Raw genomic sequence first — 12,892 nt, forward strand, 5'->3', positions numbered from 1 at the left:
TCAATTCACGATAATGACGGAACCAGTCCTATACTCCTATATGCTTTACTGGGACATCTTTAAATCATTACCTCACCACTCACTCATCGCTAGTCTTCGTCCCCAACAAAATTCCTCCTAACAATCACACAGAGGCGCAGAGAGATGATGGAAGAAAAAACAGCAAAGAGGGTTCCCTTTCTACCAGTCCTTATATTCATGTCTACTATTTTGCTCCACCAAAGTTATTGTGGAGTTGCTATTTCACTCAATAGCAACGCCACCTCCAGTTTGGGCGGCCCTGTGGTGGACGTGGACGAGTCGGAGTTCAAGTTTGACTCAGAGATAAGCAGAATGCTCCTTGACTTTAAGCATATCACTGACGCCAGTGGCGAAAGAGGCCGTACTCTCTGTTCGAGACAACCTTATAAGGCTTGCCTTCCCCAGAATAATGGTAAACGCGGCGGAGAAACATGTGACCCCTACAAACGTGCAGGTTGCTAAGCATAAATATTAATATATCTACCATATATAATATTTATGTCTGGCTCTGCTTAAAAATAATGTGTTTGATATGCTATTTCTCTTTTACGTTTTTAATTTCCCCTTTTCATATTCCTCCCCTTTTATGAATTTAAAGTTCAAATGTATGTGTTTGGATATCCGATTTTTCTGTTTTGATTCCCCTTTGATTGAATCATTAGTATCAAATGTATGTTTGTTGGTCACTAAGAACGCTTTTGCTTATTATTATGAAATTAAAATGATGCAGCTACTGCATCTATGTAAAATTAAAAAGCCTGTGAAAGGTAGGCAGTGCTCTGAATTCAGCAACTTGTAATTTTCTTTTTGATGTGAATGAAAGTTGGATCCGGCAAGTTGTATGGACCAATTGACAAAAGATAAAAAAAATTTGTGTGCGTTTGGTTTCACTTTCAGAGCCCAAAACGCCTGTTTTCAAGCCAAAAACCAAAATACATGTTTGGTAAATCATTGCCATCGCGTGTTGTCCAAAAGTGACTTTTTCAAATACGAAGGATTCTTGTGTTTTCAAAGTCGTCCCTGGAGCTGCAATTGATCATTTTAAGAATTATCCCTAAATTACTTTTGTTTTTATTTTGAAATCCCAATTTTACCCAGATCTCTACCCAAAAAAAAGAAAAAAAAAACATCATGGAGCTGGAGAAGAATTTCTCTACACTTTATGCTCCCTCCTTGTCAATTGCAAGAAGCCAAAAGAAGAATCTCACCTTGCCGGTAGTAGCGGTTCTTCTTTCTTTTCCTTTCCTCCAAATTTTAACTAACCAACCACAAAATAGACAGAGAAGGACATGGAAAGAAAATTATTGGCAGAAGAACATACACATAATAACAAACATAAAATATGACAAAATATACACAGAAGGACAAGAACCTCCGCTGCCGATCTCACTTTCAATTTGGTTTTGGGGTTAGAGAGAGAGAGAGAGACGAGTTGATTTTGGGGGAAATTGAGAAAAATTAACTTACCCTTAATTGATTTTTAATTGGCATGCATGAGGTTGGATGACAAATTTGAGAGGAATTTGGTTTGGTTCTTGGAAGCTGTTTGATGAAATTAAAGGAGAGGAGAAATAGAGGGGTTTGGTTTGGTTCTCATTTGGACCTACGTGGCATTATTTTTATTTTTATTTATTTTTTAATCTATCATTAACAACTTGTTTTATAGACTTTATTGTGAAATTTTTGTAAAAATATTGTGTTTAACACAAAGAATTTTGTTATATATATATATATATATATATTTATATATATTGTCATTTTTGGTAATTTATAACTCAAACCTCTATTTTTATAAGTGTTAGTCAAAATCAAACACTCAATTTTTTCAAAAAACACCATTTTTTTTTTTTTTTACGATATTTACCAAATACTCTACTTTCTAAAAAAAACTCAATTTTATACTGTATTTTTTTAAACCACCGCTTTTTCAAAAATCACCATTTGAAACAGCTTAACCAACTCACTCAATTCAGCATAAAAGATATTAAAAAAATGTCTTCAATAATTATTATTTTTTTAACTCTTTTGTTGACATATTGGTTCATAAAATTTTAATATTAGTTTATCAAAAAAAATAAAATTTTAATATTATACTGTACACCAATGCCGTCAAAGACACCGCTACCCCTACCGACAGCAGAAATGGTATGTATGATTGAAAATTTTGAAATGGATAGACATTGAGCGAAAGACAGGAGAGAGTCTTTTCAGAAAAAAAAAAAAGACAGGAGAGAGTCCATTTATTTAGGTATATTAAGTTAGTTTATGTATAGTTTTCTTCGTCTAAAAAAAGAGTTTATGTATTACTTTATTATAAAATTGTAATCCTTTTTACTTGTACGTTTACTTATCTCAGTTTTTAGACTAAAATATATGACACCCAAAATTTGGACATGTTTTCGTTTTAAATTTCTAGGTTTCAAAATTTTCGTACTAGCTCTTTATGTTTGATTTATTTTTATATTAACATTGTTATCAATTTCTGTCTGTAATCAGATTGTTCATAATATACTTTTCTGCCTATAACAGTAAAATTCTTACAATTCTAACCATTTTAAAACTAAAACTAGTATTTCATAATGTAATTAAACATGAAGGACACTTAACGGTTAGATCACTAATAAAAATGGAGTATAATATGAAGGTGCAAAATTAAATATTTGAAATATAAAGGGTCAAATAAAATATAAAAAAATCCAAGCTTTAAAGGCCCGAAAGGTATTTTAGTCTACCTTTTATGCCAAATATTGAATCAATTTAAGTTACTCTGAGAATATTTTTTTATTTTTTAATTCAATAGTTACCAACTTACAACAATTGGGAATGTAAGATTTGAATCATGTATGTTTCCGTTACAAATACTAAGAGTTTGTGATTTTTCTTTCCTATAACATGTTTCTTGCTAGGGATTGTGATTTTCAATAGTATATTTAGTGAGAGTATTTCAATAGCTTCTCAGCTTCGCAATTCAATCATCGATTGCAAATCCTACTACAACAAGAAATTTGAAGATTTGTGATTATCTTTGTGGTATCCAGCAGCAATCTAATACACTCATGGACAAATAAGGTTTTTGGATGAAATATTCTCTCAAAGGTAAGTCCATTTGGATAGGGTAAAGGTATGCAGGCTACAAGGATTTCTCTTAGGGGTAATAGTTAGTCTTTCCTTTGTTCTATCATATTAAGGTTAATTTTTTGTTCTTACACAAGTAGCAATCGAGGGTTGGTTGGCTCCAAGAATATTCAGAAAAAAAAGTGGAAATTCTTGGGCAAACTTACTCCACCAAGTTTTAGACAAATTTTAGGAAAACTATTACGTATAACCGAAATTCAAATTTTGATGATCCTACTTATAATTTCACTTGACACACTGGATCTCACTCAACTAAGATCTCTATAGTAGTAATTGAATTCTTCCTTCTGAACTTGAGCCTCAATGACTCTGGGAAATTACAATTTAGATGAAATTGAAATACATTGAAATTTCTCCCTTTATCAATTCCAAAACAAAATGCCTTATATAGACTCAAGACTTTTTTTTTAATTTTTTTTTGAGAGAAGACCCAAGAATGACAATAGTGAAAACTAATTTTCAAATTGATCCTGAGTGTCTAACAATTTCCCACCCTCATGTTGTCTAATGCCTAAATTTATTGGCGTTGGCCCATAAAACTTTTTAGTGTGCTACCTGCCTCTTCCTAGGTTTAGAATTAGCTTACACATTTTTCTAAAAAAAAGAAAAGAAAAAAGAATAGGCTTACACATGGAGGAAATTTGCCATTTAACATTATTTTTGGAACAATTTAGTTGTTAGGTTTGCAAAACTATTTAGCTGTTAATGAAGAAACTCGAGTCTCTTGCATGGGTGGGTCCAGATCTCCTCAGTTTGCTTTTTTCTTCTTTCTCTGTATGCTTTATGGAACTTGAGTCCCCCCAGACTCGAGTTTCTTCACTAAACTCTAGCCTCTAAGGTTTGAGATGCTAATTTACTAAAATGTTTTAAAAACTTGCCAGCAACTAACGAAATAATTGCTAAAATCATGTTAAATGGTAAATTTCCCCCTGCATACCCAAACATATAATTTTAAAGGTTTTTTTTTTTTTTTTTGAGTAAAAATCAGCCTTGAGATATTAGTTCTGGTTTGTGGTTCGTTTAATATGGTTCTTTCTTTGAGCAAAAGTTACAAGAATATGTCCCCTTCTTCAAGCTGCCTTTGTCAACCAAAAAAAGCAACCAGAGTGCTTGCATTATTAATCCTATAGTTCTATTTTCTTTTTTAAATTGAACCACTATCTGGCAAAAAAAAAAAAAAAAAAAAAAAAAAAAACAGAGAGAAAGAAAAGTGAAAGTGAAAGCAGTTGTAGCATTATAGTTCTTCAACTTTAGAGATTTCAATTACAAATTTCTCCGGTGTGGAATATGGTCCGCACCTACTTAGATCCGGCAATTGCACTTCAATACGTGGCAAGGCATTGTACTCAGAGGCTGCAAAAAAACAACCTAGCTTTGGTGATTTGACCCACTTCAGCCCCACCTTCTCACTTAAAAATCTAAGAAGCTCTTTATGTGATGTACTTCTGTTCCAAAATGTTGGACACGATTGCCCCATCTCACCTTTCTTCCTTGGTCTTGACACCACCTGATTTTCTCCCACACATAGTGGAACTTCCTCATTAATCATGACCCGGTGGCCTCCATCATCAGCAATTTCTTGCAACTCCTTTGCAAACTCAAGAGCCCTCAACACTTCAACCATTTTGGGTCTTTGATCTCTATCTTCACACACACATTTATATGCGATATTTGCATACATCTTCAAAGACTCTGGTGACATTTGATCAATCAGATGAGGATCAATGATCTGATCAAGTTTACCTTCTTCAAAACACAAACTGGCCCAATAGGCCAAACCTTGTTGCTCATAATCTAAGCCCATATCCACTGCTGGTCTAGCACACAACACCTCAAACAACACCACCCCAAATCCATAAACATCAGACTTTACAGTTAAATGGCTGGTCCAAAAATACTCGGGGTCCATATACCCAAACGTTCCCTTCACATCAGTAGTGACGTGGCTCATTGACAGTCTTGTAGGGCCCAATCTTGAAATCCCAAAGTCCGAAACTTTGGGTACCCAATTTTGGTCCAAAAGAATGTTGCTAGTCTTGACATCGCGGTGTATGATTGCGTGCTCCTCACCTTCATGAAGGTACAATATTCCCCGAGCAGCACCAATGCAAATCTCTAACCTCTGCTTCCATGACAATGGAGGATTATCTGTGTTGTGAAGATGATCATGAAGTGCTCCGTGAACCATTAACTCATATACAATAATTTTGACTCGTTCATCGTTGCAGTAACCGATCAACGAGACCAGGTGGGGGTGGCGAAGCCTTGAAAGCATTTCGACCTCTGTCTGAAATTCGCGAAACCCTTGACTTGAAGTTGGCCCGAAAACCTTGATCGCAACTGGGGTGTGTTCATGACCGATGTAACCTCTCAATACATAACCACAGCCGCCTTTTCCAATGATAAGGTCCCGGTCAAAGTTGTTTGTGGCAGTCTTGATTTCTTGGAGAGTGAACCGACGGCCGACAGCTTGTAGAATTGGCGGTGTTTCACTTTTGATGGACTTTGTTCTCACCCTTCGCCAGATAATTGTTAAGCCCAAGAGAAATATGACAGATATAACACCTACAGTGGCTTCAATGTAAATTACTGATTTTGTGCCGCCCTTGGAATACTTGAAAGGTAGTAGTTGTGGTGCAGGTGATTTGAGCGGGGAAGGGGAAGGAGAGTGTGGAACTTCAGGATTGGGAGCCGCGAGATTGGCATCGGAGTTATTCAATTTGAACAACTCGAGACCATTGAGGATAGCATCAGAATAACCAGAGCTTGAATTAGCATTAGGACGAAGCTCTATAAAGAGAGGGCTCTTACCATTACTCTTTTTATTTGGTATCATCACAACATAGTCCCTATATACCGGAATGCCTTACCCACCGCTCCAAGTGATAACATCAGCAGAAATCTCCTGTGTCTTATTTCTTATGGAAATTCGGAACCCATTGTTACTTCTCTGCTTTATCACCGGTTGGATTTTGCAGAAGTGGAATCTCACGAGGTATTTGAACCCTGAGTCCACTGGCAATCTCCAAGTGAGATTGTACCGTTTGTTGTTTTCGGATGTTCTTGTAGTTCGGGCGGTCTGATAGACTTGCTTTGGTGCTGTGTAAGGAGGTATGCTTGTGTAGTTTATCTGAATTGCCCCATTACTAATAGAGTCTACATTTGAAGCAAGAAAGAAGTCGGTGTCATTAAGCCATTTCCGAAAAAGCTTGCCGGAGTCATTTATTAGTGAAATGGAGTGCCCACTTACGTTTAGTCGGTAAATCATATCAAGAGCACTGTTGTTTTGGATATGGAACTGAGAGTTATAGCCGACAAGACGTACAACTTTATCCCCAAATTGACTGTAGTAAAGGCTGGTGGGCATCGAGACAATTTCAATCCCATTTATAAATGCATATGAAGTATTTATAGATGGAGTGAAAGTTCTGTTCAGTGTCTGATTCTGCAGCACATTCACGCAAAATTCTTTGACAAGGGATTTTGATCCTATACTGAAGTTTCTAAGTAGAGTGAAGGGACCAGTAGTAACAGTGAAAAAGGCCTTAGAGATATCAAAATTATCATGGTATGTAGAAGGGTTAAAGTACAATCTTATGAATTTTTGGCCAGGACTAACACGAAATGTGTAGGTGAATTGAGAATGAAAGATTCGAGCGGTTTTGTAAGGGTCATGATCAATGGATGAGCCATGGGGATTGGAGAGTATACAGGTGTTATTAGATTGTTCTAAGGAAACAAATTTTGAGTGTATACCTGTAGGGAATTTAACCAAAAATTCCAACCTGTGAGAAACAAAACAAATAGAGAAAACACACGTCAAAGAAAAATAATCACACGCACAAGACAATATTTTACGTGGTTCGGCAATTTGCCTACGTCCACGGAGTTGCAGGGATTTCACTATTATCAGGGAAAATACAATAGTGCACAAGAACACTCTCAAGAAACCCAAATCCCAATTACACCCTAGCACTCTCTCACAGAAAAAATAAGAATAGAAGTTGGCTGCCTCTCTTTTCTCTATTTTCTCTCATGCGGCTGCTCACTAGGTTAATTGGAATTTTTCTTTCTTTTTTGATCTCACGCGGCAGCCCTTAAAATATAATATATATATATATATATATATATATGTTAAAGTCGGCAGGAGTAAACTTTCCTATTACAAATAGGATTTGGTCAATAGTGACCGACGTGGGCTTGTGGCAATTCAAGCCACACGGCCCACTTCAACAAATCTCCACCTTGGCTTGAATTGATCAAGCTACACGAGCAAACTCCTCCATCAGCTCCACCTTAGCCCTTAAGGGCTCACAAGCTGCAAACATCAGCCACAATCCTCCATAACACAATCCCTCATCCCTGCAACTCATCCTCTTGTCCTCAAGCTAGAAGACCAATTGAAGCTGCGCACAGCTTCAACTTCTCAATAGTGACACCCTTAGTCAACATGTCTGCCGGGTTCTTAGATCCACAAATCTTCTCAAGCATTACCAGTTTATCTTCAACAAGGTAACGGATAAAGTGGTATTTTGTTTGTATGTGCTTCGACTTTGAATGAAAAGCCGAATTCTTGGCAAGAAAGATTGCACTCTGACTGTCACTGTGTAGAATGCCTATCTCCTGCTTCTTACCCAATTCTTCTAAGAAACCATGTAGCCAAATCATCTCATTTCCAGCTTCAGTTGCTGCAACATACTCAGCTTCTGTACTAGACAAAGTAACAATCTTCTGTAGATTTGAAGCCCATGATATAGCTGTACCACCCAGAGTAAAAACAAACCCAGTAGTACTCTTTCTACTATCAATATCACCAGCAAAATCAGCATCTACATAACCCTGCAGTTTCAAACTTGCACCTGTGAAGCAAAGACATGTATCTGATGAACCCTTCAGATATCTCAGAATCCACTTGACTGCCTCCCAATGCTGCTTTCCAGGCCTACTCATGAATCTACTCACAACTCCCACTGCATGTGCAATGTCTGGCCTTGTACACACCATCGCATACATCAAGCTGCCAATAGCTGAGGCATAGGGCACCTTGCTCATGTGGTCCCTTTCTTCTTCTGTCTTCGGTGATTGTTCTTTGCTTAGTTTGAAATGACTACCCAAGGGTGTGCTCACTGGTTTAGCTTCATTCATGTTGAACCTGCTGAGAACTTTCTTCACATACTCTGACTGTGAAAGCTTCAATGTACCATTAGCCTTGTCTCTAATGATTCTCATACCAAGGATTTGCTTTGCAGCTCCCAAATCCTTCATTGCAAACTGTTTGGACAATTGCTTCTTCAGATTATTAATCTCCTCAATGCTAGACCCTGCAATAAGCATATCATCCACATATAACAATAATATGATGTAAGAATTGTCAAAAAACTTAACATAGCAACAGTGATCAGCTTCACATCTCTTGAACCCAATTCTGTGCATAAAACTGTCAAATTTCTTGTACCACTGTCTAGGAGCTTGTTTTAGGCCATACAAGCTCTTTCTTAGTTTGCAAACTAAATTCTCTTGTCCTTGAGCAATGAACCCTTCTGGCTAAATCATGTAAAGGTGTTCCTCCAAGTCACCATGAAGGAATGCTGTCTTCACATCTAACTGCTCAAGATGTAAGTTTTCTGCAGCCACCATTCCCAGTACTAGTTTGATTGTTGACATCTTCACAACTGGAGAAAATATCTCTGTGTAGTCAATGCCTTCCTTCTGCTGGAACCCTTTAACAACTAATCTGGCCTTGTAACGTTTGCTACCATCATGCTCATTCTTTATTCTGTATACCCACTTGTTGTGCAAAGCCTTCTTTCCTACTGGCAATTCAGTCAGTTCCCATGTTTGATTCCCCAACAAGGAATCCATCTCATCCTTCATGGCTAACTCCCACTTGCTTGAATTCTCATCTTGCAAGGCTTCTTCATAACACTCTGGCTCACCACCATCAGTCAACAGGAGATAATTTAAAGTGGGTGAATAACGCTGTGGAGGTCTAATGTTCCTGGAAGATCTGCGAACTTCAGCTACAGGTGTACTCAGATCTACCTGTGAATTTACATTCTCCTTGTCTTCTTCACCCCTTTTCTGGACAGTACCTTCAGTCAATTCATCTAAGTTGACAAACTCAGATTTCTTTTGATCTATCCCTGTAATATCTGACACTACAGTTGACCTGTCCTTGTACATAACCTGTTCATTAAATATCACATTTCTACTTCTGATGATTTTCCTGTTTTGTTCATCCCAAAACCTATAGCCAAATTTCTCATCACCATAGCCAATGAAAAAACATATTTTAGACTTTGCATCAAGTTTACTACGAGCATCAGAATCAATATGAACATAAGAAACACAACCAAAAACTTTTAAGTGTGAAAACTTTACCTCTTTACCGCTCCAAACCTCCTCAGGAAGTCTGAACTCCATGGGAACTGAAGGTCCTCGGTTTATCAGGTAAGCTGCAGTACTAACAGCAAAATTGCCGAACCACGTAAAATATTGTCTTGTGCGTGTGATTATTTTTCTTTGACGTGTGTTTTCTCTATTTGTTTTGTTTCTCACAGGTTGGAATTTTTGGTTAAATTCCCTACAACTGGTATCAGAGCCTAGGGTTAGGTTTGAGTGGGAGCAATGACAGAGGAAGCAGGAAAGGCGTCTGGAATAGAAAAGTTTGATGGCACAGACTTCGCGTATTGGAGGATGCAGATTGAGGATTACCTTTATGGGAGGAAATTGCATCAACCGCTTCTAGGGGAAAAACCTGAGGCTATGAAGGCTGAGGAATGGGCTCTTCTTGACAGACAGGTACTAGGAGTTATCAGGTTAACTCTGTCTAGGTCTGTTGCACACAATGTTGTAAAGGAGAAGACCACAGCAGATCTGATGAAGGCTTTGTCTGGTATGTATGAAAAGCCGTCAGTAAACAATAAGGTGCACTTGATGAAGAAACTGTTTAATCTGAAGATGGCAGAGAATGCATCAGTAGCACAACATCTGAATGAATTTAATACTATCACAAATCAATTGTCGTCTGTAGAAATTGATTTTGATGATGAGATTTGTGCTCTGATCGTCTTGGCTTCTTTGCCAAACAGTTGGGAGGCAATGAGGATGGCAGTAAGCAATTCTACAGGAAAGGAAAAACTCAAGTACAATGATATACGAGATTTAATTCTGGCTGAGGAGATTCGCAGAAGAGATGTAGGTGAATCCTCAGGATCTGGTTCTGCCCTAAACCTTGAGACAAGAGGCAGAGGTAATAACAGAAATTCAAATCGGGGCAGATCAAAATCCAGAAATTCTAATAGGAGCAGAAGTAAATCTAGATCAGGCCAACAAGTACAATGCTGGAATTGTGGGAAAACAGGTCACTTTAGGAATCAATGCAAAAGTCCTAAGAAGAAGAATGAAGATGATTCTGCTAATGCTGTAACAGAAGAGGTACATGATGCATTACTTCTTGCAGTAGACAGTCCACTTGATGATTGGGTTTTGGATTCAGGAGCTTCGTTTCATACCACTCCACACCGAGAAATCATACAGAATTATGTTGCAGGTGATTTTGGTAAGGTGTATTTGGCTGATGGTTCAGCCTTGGATGTTGTGGGTATGGGAGATGTTCGAATATTGTTGCCCAATGGGTCTGTTTGGTTACTGGAGAAGATTCGACATATTCCTGACCTGAGGAGGAATCTGATTTCTGTTGGACAACTTGATGATGAAGGACATGCAATACTATTTGTTGGTGGTACTTGGAAGGTTACAAAGGGAGCTAGGGTATTGGCTCGTGGAAAGAAAACTGGTACTCTGTACATGACCTCAAGTCCAAGAGACACAATTGCAGTTGCTGATGCAAGTACTGATACAAGCCTATGGCACCGAAGACTTGGTCACATGAGTGAGAAAGGGATGAAGATGCTGCTGTCAAAAGGAAAATTACCAGAATTAAAGTCCATTGATTTTGACATGTGTGAAAGTTGCATCTTAGGAAAGCAGAAAAAGGTGAGCTTCTTGAAAACTGGCAGGACACCGAAGGCTGAAAAATTGGAGTTAGTACACACTGATTTGTGGGGGCCTTCTCCGGTTGCATCCCTTGGAGGTTCAAGGTACTACATCACTTTCATTGATGACTCAAGTAGAAAAGTATGGGTTTATTTTCTGAAAAATAAATCAGATGTATTTGAAACCTTTAAGAAGTGGAAGGCCATGGTTGAGACAGAAACAGGTTTGAAAGTAAAATGTTTGAGGTCAGATAATGGAGGAGAGTACATAGATGGAGGGTTCAGTGAGTATTGTGCTGCACAGGGAATTAGAATGGAGAAGACCATTCCTGGGACACCACAGCAGAATGGTGTGGCTGAGCGCATGAATAGAACTCTCAATGAGCGTGCTAGGAGTATGAGGTTGCATGCTGGACTACCAAAAACTTTTTGGGCTGATGCTGTTAGCACTGCAGCTTACCTGATAAACCGAGGACCTTCAGTTCCCATGGAGTTCAGACTTCCTGAGGAGGTTTGGAGCGGTAAAGAGGTAAAGTTTTCACACTTAAAAGTTTTTGGTTGTGTTTCCTATGTTCATATTGATTCTGATGCTCGTAGTAAACTTGATGCAAAGTCTAAAATATGTTTTTTCATTGGCTATGGTGATGAGAAATTTGGTTATAGGTTTTGGGATGAACAAAACAGGAAAATCATCAGAAGTAGAAATGTGATATTTAATGAACAGGTTATGTACAAGGACAGGTCAACTGTAGTGCCAGATGTTACAGGGATAGATCAAAAGAAATCTGAGTTTGTCAACTTAGATGAATTGACTGAAGGTACTGTCCAGAAAAGGGGTGAAGAAGATAAGGAGAATGTAAATTCACAAGTAGATCTGAGTACACTTGTAGCTGAAGTTCGCAGATCTTCCAGGAACATTAGACCTCCACAGCGTTATTCACCCACTCTAAATTATCTCCTGTTGACTGATGGTGGTGAGTCAGAGTGTTATGAAGAAGCCTTGCAAGATGAGAATTCAAGCAAGTGGGAGTTAGCCATGAAGGATGAGATGGATTCCTTGTTGGGGAATCAAACATGGGAACTGACTGAATTGCCAGTAGGAAAGAAGGCTTTGCACAACAAGTGGGTATACAGAATAAAGAATGAGCATGATGGTAGCAAACGTTACAAGGCCAGATTAGTTGTTAAAGGGTTCCAGCAGAAGGAAGGCATTGACTACACAGAGATATTTTCTCCAGTTGTGAAGATGTCAACAATCAGACTAGTACTGGGAATGGTGGCTGCAGAAAACTTACATCTTGAGCAGTTAGATGTGAAGACAGCATTCCTTCATGGTGACTTGGAGGAAGACCTTTACATGATTCAGCCAGAAGGGTTCATTGCTCAAGGACAAGAGAATTTAGTATGCAAACTGAGAAAGAGCTTGTATGGCCTAAAACAAGCTCCTAGACAGTGGTACAAGAAATTTGACAGTTTTATGCACAGAATTGGGTTCAAGAGATGTGAAGCTGATCACTGTTGCTATGTTAAGTTTTTTGACAATTCTTACATCATATTACTGTTGTATGTGGATGATATGCTTATTGCAGGGTCTAGCATTGAGGAGATTAATAATCTGAAGAAGCAATTGTCCAAACAGTTTGCAATGAAGGATTTGGGAGCTGCAAAACAAATCCTTGGTATGAGAATCATTAGAGACAAGGCTAATGGTACATTGAAGCTTTCACAGTCAGAGTATG

General features: G+C 38.1%; 1 protein-coding gene and 1 long non-coding RNA gene across 7 annotated transcripts in view; one reads left to right on the plus strand and one right to left on the minus strand.

Annotated features, from left to right (window-relative positions):
• Positions 1 to 4,367: 4,367 nt before the first annotated feature.
• Positions 4,368 to 12,892, minus strand: part of LOC126714408 (receptor-like protein kinase FERONIA) — a 170,861-nt gene continuing 162,336 nt past the window's right edge. For 2 of the 6 annotated variants that reach the window (XM_050414543.1, XM_050414548.1), the window contains exon 3: positions 4,368 to 4,899. In XM_050414543.1, the coding sequence (XP_050270500.1) occupies positions 4,391 to 4,899 (509 nt within the window). In that variant the 3' untranslated portion in view covers positions 4,368 to 4,390. Of the gene's footprint in view, positions 5,722 to 12,892 lie in introns of all 6 variants that reach the window. The other 4 variants (XM_050414547.1, XM_050414545.1, XM_050414546.1 and 1 more) reach the window with 4 other exon arrangements.
• Positions 6,196 to 12,892, plus strand: part of LOC126714413 (uncharacterized) — an 89,675-nt gene continuing 82,978 nt past the window's right edge. The window contains exon 1 of the long non-coding RNA XR_007651598.1: positions 6,196 to 6,267. This is a non-coding gene — a long non-coding RNA (uncharacterized LOC126714413). The remainder of the gene's footprint in view (positions 6,268 to 12,892) is intronic.

Source organism: Quercus robur, chromosome 2 (genome assembly GCF_932294415.1).
Source record: "Quercus robur chromosome 2, dhQueRobu3.1, whole genome shotgun sequence".
Taxonomy (NCBI): domain Eukaryota; kingdom Viridiplantae; phylum Streptophyta; class Magnoliopsida; order Fagales; family Fagaceae; genus Quercus; species Quercus robur.